Source organism: Ursus arctos, unplaced genomic scaffold, assembly GCF_023065955.2.
Source record: "Ursus arctos isolate Adak ecotype North America unplaced genomic scaffold, UrsArc2.0 scaffold_6, whole genome shotgun sequence".
Classification (NCBI taxonomy): Eukaryota; Metazoa; Chordata; class Mammalia; order Carnivora; family Ursidae; genus Ursus; species Ursus arctos.
The window spans coordinates 15,291,844-15,306,846 of NW_026623078.1; the positions used below are offsets into that span (position 1 = coordinate 15,291,844).

At 36.5% G+C, this 15,003-nt stretch overlaps 1 protein-coding gene across 6 annotated transcripts in view; it reads right to left on the bottom strand.

The window, feature by feature from the left end:
- Positions 1–1,834: 1,834 nt before the first annotated feature.
- Positions 1,835–15,003, bottom strand: part of TMEM68 (transmembrane protein 68) — a 44,898-nt gene continuing 31,729 nt past the window's right edge. For 5 of the 6 annotated variants that reach the window (XM_026516465.3, XM_026516468.4, XM_026516466.3 and 2 more), the window contains 2 exons: positions 14,636–14,775; positions 1,835–3,201 (listed from right to left, as the gene is read on the bottom strand). In XM_026516465.3, the coding sequence (XP_026372250.1) occupies positions 3,097–3,201; positions 14,636–14,775 (245 nt within the window). In that variant the 3' untranslated portion in view covers positions 1,835–3,096. Of the gene's footprint in view, positions 3,202–14,635; positions 14,776–15,003 lie in introns of those variants that run through there. The other variant, XR_008957756.1, reaches the window with a different exon arrangement.

Below are 15,003 nucleotides of genomic sequence, written 5' to 3' on the forward strand. Positions count from 1 at the left end.
TATGTACATTTTATGATAAAAGGTAACAAAAATATATTTTAAAAATAGTAATCATATACAAATACAAAAACATACCCCACTTACCCTTGTAAATATCTATTATTTCAAAGGTTCATAAATGCTATAAACTACAGAGGGTCTCATATTTAAATCACTTAAAAGTATAAGTATACTCCTTTGAACAAAATATGAATCTCAGAGTCCACAATGATAACATCAAGTATGTGGGGAGAGCAGAAACCGGAAAATTCTTTCTTATAGAATGCTGACTAATAAATGTAGAATAATAGAGTTAGAAAATCACACTTTTGAAAAAAATCATAGTAGTAATTATTTCAGGAAATAATTCAAGGATGCTAAAACTGGAGGGTAAAAGTTTGATGAGAAACAGATATTTACATAGCCTCAAAGTATTTCTCCATAAACTTAATACGAAGGAAAAATTTACAGGGAAGAAACCTGGTGGGCACCATTTTAACCAAGTGATCAAAGTTACAACCATTGCTAATGACACAAACCAACATTATGTGCCTCCCGACATGAAACACTTCAAAGAGCACAGCATCATTTATGTAGTATTTCTGGAATAATGCATAACCTGAATCAAATCATGCGAAAACAGAGTGAAGGGTATCTTCAAAACAAATAGTCTGTCTTCTCCAAAAATGTCCATATCATTAAAGACAAAGAAGGGCTAGGGAATCACTCAGGTTAAAGGTGACTAAAGAGATATGAAAAGTAAATGCAATATTCGTGATCCTGCTGTGAGCCATGCATCAAGAAGAGAAACTGATATAAAAGATATTGAGACAACTGTTGAAATTTAAATCTGGCCTTAAGATCGGGTAATACTAGATATCAACGATAAATATCCTGATTTTGATCATTGCTCTGTGGTGCTATGAGTAGATGGCCTTATAATCAAGAGTAAAGGTAGGGGGCATAGTATCTGCAATTTACTATCAGTTGATTCAGAAGAAAAAATTTTAAAAGAAGAAATTGTTTATATATATATAGAGAGAGAGAGAGAGATAGGAGGAGGGGTGGGTGAAAAGAACAAATGTGACACAACAGTCAATCTGGGTGAAGACTATATGGGAGTACTACGTACTACTATGCAACTTTCTGTAAATCTGATATTGTTTCAAAGTTAAAGTTTTTGTTTTTTTTTTAAAGGATATGAAAGATTTTCCATAGATGTAGCCCATGTTCATGCTTCTGGAGAGTCCCTAGCTTTCATCAGACTTGTGAACACTCCCTTCAAAAAGGGTTAAAAACATCCCCTTTTCAATATCACTTGTATTTCGATATTTGATCATACTCCCTCATTCTTCTAAATGGCACTTAAATTCAAATAGCAAAGATAAAGATCTTGCATTGAGCAAGACAGGATGGCTTCCAGTTAATCCGAGTATCAGAGAACAAAACAAGGTTTTAAGTAAAGCAGTAAAACTTAAATACTGTAAAAAAAGTAATAGCTTTTGCTACATTAGCAATGAATATTGTTCTTTCTTCCATTTTTAAAAACCAATAGTTGTCCCCAAACATTATTCTCATTGTTCTATAATAATTTATTCATTCATTCTGGAAATATTTATCAATTTCAAACAAATACTGCTCACTGCTAGAGAGGAGGGGAAAGCTGCAAATAATCATTAATTGACTCTTTTCATTGAAAGTGAAATTAAAATGTATTTATTACATGAGAAAGTAAGGTTTACTCTTTGTGGCTGAGATAGATGAATATGTTATGCGGGTGAAAAATGAATAAACAGTAAAACAAAAAAATTAGTTTAAAATAAGAAAATGTCACATATGCAATTTCACAAGAAAATGAATTGCAATTCAGCTTTACTTTTATTTTATGTTGCTTAATTTTACATACATTACATGTAGCATACATATATACTTGTTATACAAAAATCTATACAAAAATCCAAGTAATTTAATATCTAAAAAAGGAAGAAAAAGATACTGCATTTGATTTCTGGTATTTTTCCGTTTAAATACTTTTAAAATTCAGATTTCAAGGAGACAACAAGTCGAAAGCCATTAATTTTTCAGAAAGCTTTGTGTTCACATAAATTTATCATTCAAGTATATTTTTATTGAAACAATAAACCATTTGGTTGCAAAGTCAAACTGAATAAGCCATGGTATTGAGCTTTCTTTATCTCTGCTTTTACCAGCCTAGAATCAACTTCTAACATACGAAATGCAGAGCACAACAGTGATTTTTAACCTTATACTATTAAATGCCATATTACATAGCTGACAATGCACAGCACACCCTATAGGGGGTGTCTACAGATTCTTGTTAAAAAATATAATACTAAAAATAATAATAATTAGAAATTTTACTTTTCCTAATTTCTTTTTTATTCAATTTGAAAAACAGTGTATCTTTTCCATTGTGCTTGGCAACTTGACATCATACCTAAAGAAATAATTTAAACATCGTGTGGACCAAATATATACACAAACTTCTAAAAGTTCTTGGTATTATTTGATTCAGTTACAATTTCAGTTCTACAGTTATCAATCACAGCAACTATAAAGAATTTAAAATTTAAAAAAAGAATTTAAAATAATATTCCTCAACAGAGTGTTAGCATGTTTTTAAAAAGTGAATTGTTGAGGCACAAAAACATTTCATGATTCGCCCAAGGTCATGAAAGGAATGAGGAGCAGATGAAAGAGCATTTCTTTAACTTCAGTGTCTGTACTGAATTCTGCCATCTTGCAAAATTAGCTCAGTGCAACAGATACAGAAATTAGATGCATTATTTTAGGAATGCTTGTTTAACCTAAATTATTGTTATTAATGACATTAATTTTTAAAATCTATATGTTTATTTTACATTATCAGGAATTTATAAAAAGAAACATATTTTCTGAATTATTAGGCATGTAATGAGTTACTATTTAAATCTGACACAACTGATTGCAAAAACAAAATCAACAATACAAATTTAAACAAGTTCAGTCTAAGATGCTTCTCAACATTTTTTTAAAAAATACTAATTATAGAACCTACAAAATTTAGAGGACATACCACAGACACAACATACTAATATAAATGTATTAAACTGTCTTCTAGTTGGTCTTTTGTTTTTTATGAAAACGTTCTAGCAAAGCGCTCATAATGTTTCCTGGTATTCTTTGGTGCTTATCAATCAAAGCTTGAACAGCATTCTTTGTCTATTAAGAAAACAAAAGAAAAGTCATTATTCTTTTAGTTCTCAAAATAGATCATTTATTTTGTTAAAATTTTAATATACTACATCCAAAAAAGTGCTCCTTAATTTAGCACCCATCTCTCCTCAAAATGAGTCATTTCCTTCTCAGCACACCCACAGTGTAGTATAGTCCTCATACTGATTTTATGATGCTAGAAGTACAGTTGATGTTCCATAGCTATTTTCTACACCAGACTGTAAGTTCCTTAAGACTTAGCTTTGTATTTCTCCAGCACTGAGCACAGCAATGTTCTGCATACAATACACTACAGGGAATTCAAGGAGAAAAATCAGAAGGAAAAAAGTAGTAGGAAGGTTTCTGGTGGGCAAATGGGAAAGGAAGTTTTACTCCTTCTATTCATGAATAAACTTTTGTGTATTTTTCTTTCATCACTACATATCCCAACAACTACAGCAAGCAGTGCAAGGGGAGAAAGTGAGGAAAACTATGAATGAGATGATATACTTTTTAGTTCACTAGGTCAACTTCTAGACAGTTTAAAAGAAATTTAAATTAGGTCACAGCAATGGAAAAGTCAATTAGGATATAACAAGAAAACTCCTAAGACTATTTGTTTCCAGTTAAATTCATGACAAATTTCAATAATTTTTACTTTTAGACCAGTTTGTGGCCATCTAAAAAAATTTCTGTGCATGCACGTAACGCATGTGTATGTGCGCAAACACACTTCATTTTAGATGCTAGCCTTTCAACGGCCTTCTTTTTATAAATCTTGGGCCTTCACCAGTTTTTTAAGTTTGTATTTAAATTCCAGTTAGTTAACATATAGTGTAATATTAATTTCAGGTGTACAATTTAGTGATTCGCCACATCTATACACCACCCGGTGCTCATCACAAGAGCCCTCCTTTTTTTTTTAATAATAATTTTTTATTATGTTATGTTAGTCACCATCCTTAGTTTTTGATGTAGAGTTCCATGATTCATTATTTGCATATAACACCCAGTGCTCCATGTAATATGTGCCCTCCTTAATACCCATCACCGGCCTATCCCAATCCCCCACCCCTTCCCCTCTGAAGCCTTGTTTGTTTCCCAGAGTCCATACACAAGTGCCCTCCTTAATCTCCATCACCTATCTCACCCATCCCCCCACCTACCTCCCTTCCAGTAAGGATCCATTCATTCTCTACAGTTAAGAGTCTGAGTCGCCTCTCTTTTAAAATATAATTAATAAACCCAAGCCCAAAGATGTATTTTAAAAATATGCCTCTCTAAACCACAACTTTTCACATCTGTGAAAGGAGACCTATTTCATACACTTATTGTAAGTATTAAATGAAATTGCAACCATGTCTTCAGGTACTCGGCACAGTGACTAAAGTGGCTAATATAGGTTGTTTTTCTGCGAAGTATATTCTTTTTTTTTTTTTTTTAAGATTTTTATTTATTTATGTGACAGAGAGACAGCCAGCGAGAGGGGGAACACAGCAGGGGGAGTGGGAGAGGAAGAAGCAGGCTCATAGCAGAAGAGCCTGATGTGGGGCTCGATCCCAGAACGCCGGGATCACGCCCTGAGCCGAAGGCAGACGCTTTAACGACTGCGCTACCCAGGCGCCCCGCGAAGTATATTCTTTAAATTTTATTCATTTATTTAAAAAACAGATGCTTTGGAAGCTATAACATTAGTGAAACAAGTCTCTAATCTCAAGCTCATAATTTAATAAATGGATCAAGTACAAAGTAATAAAAATGTAAGATCATTTGTAAGATACATCTATCACCCGAGATGTGAAAGAAAGCATTTGGAAGTTCAGACTTGAGAGGCCATTTGGTGGGCAATGACAGGGAAGGACACATGAATGAGGTACTGTTCGGTCTGGGTGTCCAGGCAAGAGCAGGAGGAAAAAGCCCACAGGAAAACAACTGCCTAAGGAATGGGGAGTTAGGGAGTTTGGCTGGAGTCTCAGGTATGTGTTCAGAAGCTGGGTATACAAGGCTCTAAAATTAGAATTCAATTAAATCATGAAAGGCATTAAACACCAAGTGAAAAAGTATAGACTTTATTTAATATGAATTGAGGTGTCAAGAAAGGGTTTTGGGTGAAGTATCAAGGCAATGCATTAAGAAAATACAACTCTTGCAAAATCACCAATGACACCCTTCTGTCACCAAGCCCAGTAACTTTCTTTTACTCTTACTTGACCTCTCAATCACCATTGATCTTGCTCCTGAAATTCTATACTGAGGAAAAGGTAGATCTTCTAGCTTTCAGGCTGCTCCTTTTCAATCTTCTTTGCAGATTTAATCCCAAAATCAGGCACTGACTTATTCTTCAAAGGTTCAGACATTTTTAATTACCCTTCATTTGCTGATGACTCCTAAATCTGTATCTCCAGCCCACTCAGCTGCATACAGGAATACTCGATATGAATGTTTTAAAGGCACCTCAAATTCAATATGTTTAAGATTAACCTAACATTCTTTCCCTTATACTTTGTCCTTTTCTTAGTTCCTTCTCTATTTTAGCAAATGGCAATACCATGAACCTAGCCAAGTAAGCCAAAACCTAGGAATCATCCTTAACAACTCCTGCTTCTCACTCACAATGGCTAATCCATTGGCAACATCCATTCGTTTCACCTCCCAAATACCACTCACATCTATCCACTACTCTCCATCTTCTTTCCATCCTAACAATACATGTATATGATATATACATGTATATATAAATAAACCTGTATTTATATACGTATGTGGATGTGTGGGTGAGACTGTAGAGAGAGGGTTAAAGAGACAAAAACAGACACTGTAAACGCAGAGATGAAACAATAGATTAAGACTGAGAGAACTTTCAGGAAATGTCCCAAGTGCCCTATTCAGCGTTAGCACACTATATTTTAATTTAGATTTAGATAGTGCTTACAAAATGGTTTTCCACAATCAAATGCCTGAACAATCTATCACCCATTTCTTTTTAAAGATTTTACTTATTTATTTGACAGAGAGAGAGACAACCAGCAAGAGAGGGAACACAAGCAGGGGGAGTGTGAGAGGAAGAAGCAGGCTCCCAGCGGAAGAGCCTGATGTGGGGCTCGATTCCAGAACGCTGGGATCACGCCCTGAGCCAAGGGCAGACGCTTAATGACTGAGCCACCCAGGCACCCCATATCACCCATTTTTTAAATGAGATTTCATTTCTACATTAATCTGGATGCTAATAATTTTGAGTTTGTGATAATCCAGGGATCATTACCTTATAGCTTATGCTTATATTATTAACAATGAAGATTGGAAAATCATGACAATATATTCACAAAAGGAAAATTTCGAGTATTCTTTAGTTCAAGTATACTTTAGTTCAATAATGACAACTTGCAATCAAAAATACGAATATGGCAACTACGTATTTAAATAAATTCCCCCAAGAAATTCTATTATGCCTTGGTAGACTACTTGTTACTTTAGGTACTGATAATAAAGTACCTAAAATAACTGGAGATGGTAACTGAGGTATTTCAAGGATTCAGAAAGGCTTTCTTTCTTACTTAGTTTAAATTGGTAAGTTTGTACAATGTTTATATATTTTAATATATAAAATTTCTAATTCTACCAGTGACATGAATGTGAGTAAATTTTCCTCTCATATGAAAAACCCTCATATGAGAAATCAAGGCACTGGAATTTAACTATCAGTAATATATTTTCCATAACTGAGGAAAATAATGGATCAGCATTCTTTAAGAGACCTGAAAGAAACGTCTGAGATCATCTAGTTCAATTTCTCGGCCCTACAAATAAGGAAACTGGGACCTAGAGAAGAACATATTTATCCAAAGTGACACCGCTGCCTAGTGGTGGTGTGAGGATTATAACCCAGATCCCTAAACTTCCACACCAGGCTTTTTCCCCTCCTTCTCTATTATCTTCTATTTTGCCCATAAAAATATATGGTATTTGTAAAAAGTGTTCCTAAGTAGCTCTGACCCACTTAAATCCTAACAGATAGAGAGGAAAAAAATTTACAAGAACAAAACAGAATTTGGTTATATCCTACAGGAGAATGCACTGTTCAGGGGCAGCAAGGAAATGTGTTATATTAATAGCAAAGTGCATGTGGGTAGAAGCAACGTCGCTGGGTAAGGCGTTACCCTGGAGTAAGGCTCCTGGAGCCCTATCACTTTGGGATGACAGAAGCATCTTGCTATGCAGAAGAGCATGTCCTGACCCTAAAAACCAGTGTCACAGAGTTTTGTTTTCAGGATGCAGGAGGGCAATAAACTGTGAGTATACTTAATGGACCAGCAGCATAACTGGAGGTAAGTTTTCTAAGAATGAAGTTCATAGACAAGGCACATAATGTTTCTTTACTGTTCCCTTTGTGAAACTTCCTATCAGCTGCCTTATTTGAATGGTCTCTTCTAATATAACATTATAGCTGTTTCAGCTGCATATCCTTTTCTAAGTGTCTGGTCTTGCTGAGTCCCAGTATGGTATAATAGCTTACAGTGATTCATTCCGTCTGCCTACCAGTCCCTCTCTTCTGGGCCATCCTGTGGGAGGAATAAGAGATCCTGTCCCAGTAAAGTCCAGTGTGGCCATGTGACTGCTTTGGCCAGTAAAATGTCAGTGGGAGCAAGAGAGCCACTTCCAAACAGAAGCTTTAAAAGGTTCCACTCCTGACATTTTCTTTTTACCATGGCAACGTCCCACATGATCAGCCTGAAACCAGGAGAAAGAAGACATGGACTTCAGGGGAAATATAACATGAACAAGAAGTAAGCTTTACTGTCCTAAGCCTCTGAGACTGATTATTTGTTACTGCGGCATGCCCTAGCAAAATCGACTAAATCATCCATTACACATTCTTATGTGTAAAACAGCAATAATAAGGTCTACCCTACAGGATTAAATCAGACTTATGCATAGAAAGAAAAAGTGAAATTATCTCTGTTCACAGATGACATGATTTTATACATAGAAAACCCAAAAGACTCCATAAAAGAACAGTTAGAACTAATAAATGAATTCAGCAAAGTGGCAGGATATAAAATCCACACACAAAACTCAGATGTGTTTGTATACACTAACAATGAACATCTGAAAACAAAACAAAAAACAAAAAACAATCCCATTTACAATAGCATCAAAAAGAATAAAATACTGAGGAAACAATGTAACCAAGGGGGAGAAAGTCTTACACATTTAAAATTATAAAACGCTGCTGAAAGAAATTAAAGACACAAATCGATATCTGTGTTCACGGATTAAAAGATTTAATATTGTTAAGCTGTCCATTCTATCCAAGGCGATCTACACATTCAAGACAATCCCTATCAAAATCCCAACAGCATTTTTTGCAGAAATAGAAAAAAAAAATCCTAAAATTCATTTGCAATTTCAAAGAACTCTAAATAGACAAACGAAGAAGAAAGTTGCAGGCTTCATACTTCTCAATTTCAGAACATATGACAAAGCTACAGAAATCAAAACAGTGTGATACTGGCATAAAGACAAACATATAGACCAATGGAATAGAATAGACAACCCAGAAATAAACATTTGCATGTATGGCAAATGATCTTTGACAAGGGTGCCAAGACCATATAATGGGGAAAAGGCAGTCTCTTTAATAAATGGTGGTGGGAAAACTAGATATCCACATTAAAAAAGAATGAATTTGAACCTTATCTTACATCATATGCAAAAATTATCTCAAATTGGATTAAAGAGCTAAACATAAGACCTAAAACTATAAAACTCCTAGAAGAATATGAGGAGAAAAGCTTCATGACACTGGATTTGGCAATAATTTCTGGAATATGACACCAAAAGCACAGGCAACAAAGGAAAAATAGACAAATGGGACTATATCAAATTCAAAAACTTCTATACATCAGAAGAAATAATCAACAGGGTGAAAAGGAACCTATGGAATGAGAAAAATATTTGCAAATCATATATCTAATGAGTTAATAACCAGAATATATAAAGAACTATCATTCAACAACAAAAAACCCAAATAATATGATTAAAAATATGAGCCAACACCTTAAACACACATTTCTCCAAGGAAGATACACAAATGGCCAACAAGCATATGAAATGATGCTCAACATCAGTAATCATTAGAGAAATGCAAATCAAAACTACAATGAGATACTACCTCACACCCATTAGGATGGCTACCATCAACAAAATAGAAAATAGCAAGTGTTGGTGAGGATGCAGAGAAACTGGAACCCTTGCGCACTGCTGACGGGGATGCAAAATGGCATGGCCAACTATAGAAAACTGTATGGACGGGGGCACCTGGGTGGCACAGCGGTTAAGCGTCTGCCTTCAGCTCAGGGCGCGATCCCGGCGTTCTGGGATGGAGCCCCACATCAGGCTCCTCTGCTATGAGCCTGCTTCTTCCTCTCCCACTCCCCCTGCTTGTGTTCCCTCTCTCGCTGGCTGTCTCTATCTCTGTCGAATAAATAAATAAAATCTTTAAAAAAAAAAGAAAAGAAAAAACTGTATGGATGTGGCTCCTTGAAAAATTAAAAATAGAATTATCATAGTGTGAGATAATAAAAAATACATATTGGTCTCTGCCCCTGGCTCCTGGCACAGAGCTCCTGAAACTCTTACAATTTCCTAAGTGAAAATGGCACTAGAAGCATCTTTTGTTCTAATATCTGGTTTCTGACTCCAGTTCCTGATGCAGCACTCTTAAAATTCTTATAATTTCCTGGGTGATAAAAGTGTCTTTTGTTCTACTGGACTCGTGGATGGCTTCTGGATAAGGGCTGGTCACCAGAAAGAGCAAACCATCATCAGAAGCTTGGAATGTTCAGCTCGATTCCATCATTCCCCATAAAATCCCAAAAGTACAGAGTTTAGGGGGCTTCCAGGTGGGTGAACACATCCACACCAGGAGGGTGATGGACCCTAACTCCACAGGGGCCCTGCACTTGGGGCCCTCCCATTCTTTGCCCTACGTATCTCTTTATCTGGCCATTCATCTATATCCTCTATCATTTAATAAACTAATAAAAGTAAGTGTATTCCTGAGTTCTGTGAGACATTCCAGCAAATCAACTGAACCTGGGGAGGGGTCATGGGAACCTCCAATTTGTACCCAACTCGGAGAGAAGTTGTGGGTTACCTGGGGACCTAGTACTTATGATTAGCATCTAGAGTGGGGTGGGAATAGGCTTGTGGGACTGAGCCCTTAACCTGTGGGATCTACACTATTTCCAGGTAGATAGGTCCAAATTGAGCTAAATTACAGGACATCCAGCTGGTATCAGAGAATTGCTTAGTGGGGGAAAAACCTCCACACATCTGGTGACCAGAAGTGTCAGAAGTCATGCTGTGTGTAAAAATAAAGGAGATTCACAAGTGAAAGAAAGACATAGTATAAAAGAACTAGGCTTTTCCCTATAGGAGGGAAAAAGCTGAGTTTTTTCTTTCCACATATGATCAGCAATCTCACTTCTGGGTATATATCCAAAATTATTCAAAACAGGATCTTGAAGACATATTTGTGCATCAATTTTCACTGTAGCATCATTCACAACAGCCAAGAAAATGAAAGCAACCCAAATGTCCAACAACGAATGAATGGATAAATAAAATGGGGTATCTACACACAATGGAATATTATCCAGCTTTAAAAAAAGAAGGAAATGCTGTCACATGCTATAATACGGACAGACCTGAAAGACATGCTAAGTGAAATAAGCCAGTCACTATGATTCCACTTCTTTACAGTAATCCAACTCACAGTACCAGAAAGTAGAATGGTGGTTGCCAGGGGCTGCAGGAAGAAGTGGTGAGTTGGTATATGATTCCGGTCATATGTAAAATCTAAAAAAGATGAATTCTTGGAAACACAGAATAGAATGGGGGTTGCCAAGGTGTGGGGGAATGGGGAGATGTTGGTCAAGAGTACAAACTTACAGTTCTAAGATGAGTAAGTTCTGAGGATCTAATGTGCAGCATTGTGACTTACAGTTAATAATACTGTATTATGTATTAGAAAGTTGCTAAGAGAAAACATCATAAATATTTCCACCACACACGCAAAATGGTAATTATGAGGTGATGGAAGTGTTGTCTAACTTTACTATGATAATCATTTCACAATATACACATGTATCAAATTTTCACCTTGCACATTAAACTTTTACAGTGTTATATGTCAATTATATCTCGATAAAGCCAGGGGAGAAAAAGAATCTTGCATAGCCCATAAAGAAACCAGAATAAAATGTTGATGGATATATATATGGATTTATATATATACGTATATATATGGATTTATATATATACGTATATATATAAATAAGAGAGAGAGAAAGAATAGGTAGTTGGTGTTCAGTGGGTAAAGAGATTCAATTTAGCAAAATGAGAACGTTCTAGAGACTGGTTTCACAACAATGTGAATATATTTAGCACTAATAAAATATACACTTAAAAATGGTTAAGTGATAAATTTTATGTTTTTTACCACAATTTTAAAACTTAAAAAAAGTCACAGTATGCATACAAAAGGCTGGTATAAAATTATAATCAAAACACATTCATTTCATTTTCCAGGTGATTCAATAATATGACATTTATGACTTTTATGTAGTTTTATACTCTCTGAAGGTATAACTACAAGCTGAGTGGTCTTTTCTCCCTTGATGTCTTTGCAGGGATGGATATTACTGATCACTCCTACTTTTTAAACATCCTCACCTGCTGACTTCTCTCACACAAATTTACTTGTTCTGCACCTCTCTGCCACTTCCCTTTCTGTCAGCTTTGGGTGTTTTCCTTGGCACACCCCTTACATGTTACTTGTCCTCCAGTCTGTCCTATGTCCTCTTCCTTCTTTCTGTAAGCTGCTTTGTGAAGCTCATGACTTCAGTAACTGTCTCATGCAGGTAAGTTCTAAGTCTTCATCATCAGTTCTGACCTTTCTCCCAAACACCAGTGCAATATTTTTTAAAACCTATGCAGGGGCGCTTGAGTGGCTCAGTCGGTTAACCGTCTGCCTTCGGCTCAGGTCATGCCCTGCACTGGGCTCCCTGGAGCTTCTCCCTCTCCCTCACTTGTGCTCTCTCTCCCTCAAATAAATAAATAAAATCTTAAAATAAACCACAACCCTATTCATATAAATATATACATACATATCCTGCAGGTAGCTATAGAATTAGGTTTCAAGTCTGGTATTTTCTATCTCTGTAAAATCTCTCGAATCTGCACCTTGCTCTCCTTTTCAAGTAGATAAAAAGATCATTATGTAATTCATTCCTTCATCAAATATTTATTGATCTAATTAAATACTGAACGCTGTGCTGGGAACTGGAGACACAAGAATTCATAGCATAACCTCTGCTCTTACAGAGCACACTTACATTTATATGTATCTAAGTAATCACAATCGCTAGGGCCATCTTCACAAACAATTATAGAGAAACGGATTATACATCTGCTTGCTTCGGCCAAATAAATGTGAATGAAACTGATATGAGCCACTCCCAAACAGAGGCCTAGCCTAATTGAAAGATATCTGGTAGACAAATTCCCTAGTCTGATAGTTAAGGGCCTAAAAATATAGCTCCTACTTACTTTTCCAGTTTTATCTCAACCAAACCCTACCCACTAAGCTAGTGAAGCCCCAAGTTTATTCCACAGCTGTTATTAAGTGCTATTCAAGGAAAAGGTTTTTCAGTCAGGTGAGAATGGGAAATGCGCTTTGAAGCAAAGTTAAATAGACCTCTTTGTTGCAGGGCTTCTTAGAACCTTTAATATGTTAATGTGTTTTGCAAAATTCCTGGAGGAGAATTGATCAGGCAGTCTTTCCCAACCTTGCTGTTTTAACCCCCTCAGACTGCTCAACACCGTTTGTATAAGGTCAACTTTCCTACCACATTTCTTTGTTCATACTCCCCCTCTAACCCCAAGTCCACACGTCCAAGTCACATCCTTCTTCCAAGACCCACCGCAAATGCCCTCGTTCCAGAAAGCTCCTCCTATTTTTTCCTACACAAAGCAGTCTTTTTCCCCTTTGAGCTTCTACTGTCTCACTCAAATTCAGCCTCCATATTGCTTCCAGTGATCTTTGCAAATACAAACCTATTACACCATTCACCTATTTTCAAGAGTACCACACCCCGCCCCTGCCCAGACTTTCCGGAAACAAAATCAATTATAGGCCATCATAGTCCAGACCCGTCCTGCATTTCTAGCCTCATCTCCCATAATATATATCTCTCTTCTAGCTATACAAGACTACTCTCAACTCCCCAAAGATTTTATGCTATGTCATATTGCCATCCATTTATACATTCAGTTTCCTCTACCTCATTACTCTTCGTCCAGCTAATTCTTTATCTTTCCAAACTGAATTCAACCGTCACCTCTCTCAAGGAGGCATCCCTGATCTCATTTAGATATCTTTCCTTTGTGCTTCCGTAACAGCCTAAGATAGCAGTTCTCAACCAGGTGGGATTTTGCCCCCCTGGGGGTTATATGGAAAGGTCTAGAGGCACTTTTTATTATCACAATGAGTGAGGGGTAAGGATGGGGAGTGCTACTGGCATCTAGTGCGTAGAGGCCAGAGATGGTGGTAAGCATCCTACAGTGCACGGGACAGGCCTCTACAACAAAATGTCAATAGTACCTAGGTTAAGAAACCTTGCTGTAAGCACACTATGGTAGTTAATGCATCACCATATAAACGCTGATTTAGTTATTCATCTCCCCCACCGGACTGTAAGTTCCTAGAATGACAGTATTCACTACTGTTAATAATGTTAAGCATTCATGGAGCACTTACTATATGCCACTCACTGTTCTAAACAATGAACACATACGATCTCACGTAATCCTCAGGGATAACTGTGAGTCGGTACTATTCTCTTCCCTGTTCTGCAGACTAACAGAGTAAGCTGTGGACTCCCTGAGGTCACACAGCACACAAATGGCGGAGCTAGGAACGATCTGATTTCATAAACCACGCTCTTAAAAACTATTCCCATTTTCCTGCCAGGATATTTCTATCAAACAAGAATAATACTTTCTTTTTATGGAGGTCAACTCTTTCTTCTGGACATCACTTATGAAACTTTTTAATTACCAGTGCCAAGAGCCCCAACCTCAGCACTTGCGACATTTTAAAATTAGTGGTTCTTTGTGTAGGGGGCCGTCCTATGCATAGTAGGAAGTTCGCCAGCATCCCTGGCCTCTACTCACTACATGCCCATAGCCCCACCACCTCCCAGGACCTGCCTGTCATGACAATAACTAAATGTCTTGAGACACTGCCAAACGTCCCCTGGGGGAAAGAGCACCACTGATCTAGAAATGTCTGTAGAATAAATTAATGAATTCATTTTTAATACAATAATTGAAAGTAAAAATCTGTTCAAAGATTAATAAAGAAAGAATAATTTACCTTTTCAGCTAATTCTTCTGCTGTTATCTTTGGATCATAGGGAATAGGATCACCTAAATAGGTACGTAATTTCACTGGAAAACCGCCATACATTGGAGCAAATGGATAGCGGAATTTTTCGTAAAGCCACCTAAATAACCCTGTTTTAAAGTAAACAAAAATATTTTAATTGGTTAAATATTCTGAGCTAGTAACTGTAAACTTTTAAATTAATAATGTAAGACTTAGAAGAAGGTAGCAAACAGTATCACCTCCTGGCAATTAATACAATATGTAGATTTTTTTAAAGATGAGCTTTTCATCAATTGTAACAAACGTAGCACATTAATGTAAGATGTTAATAACAGGAGAAACTGGAGGGTGGTGAG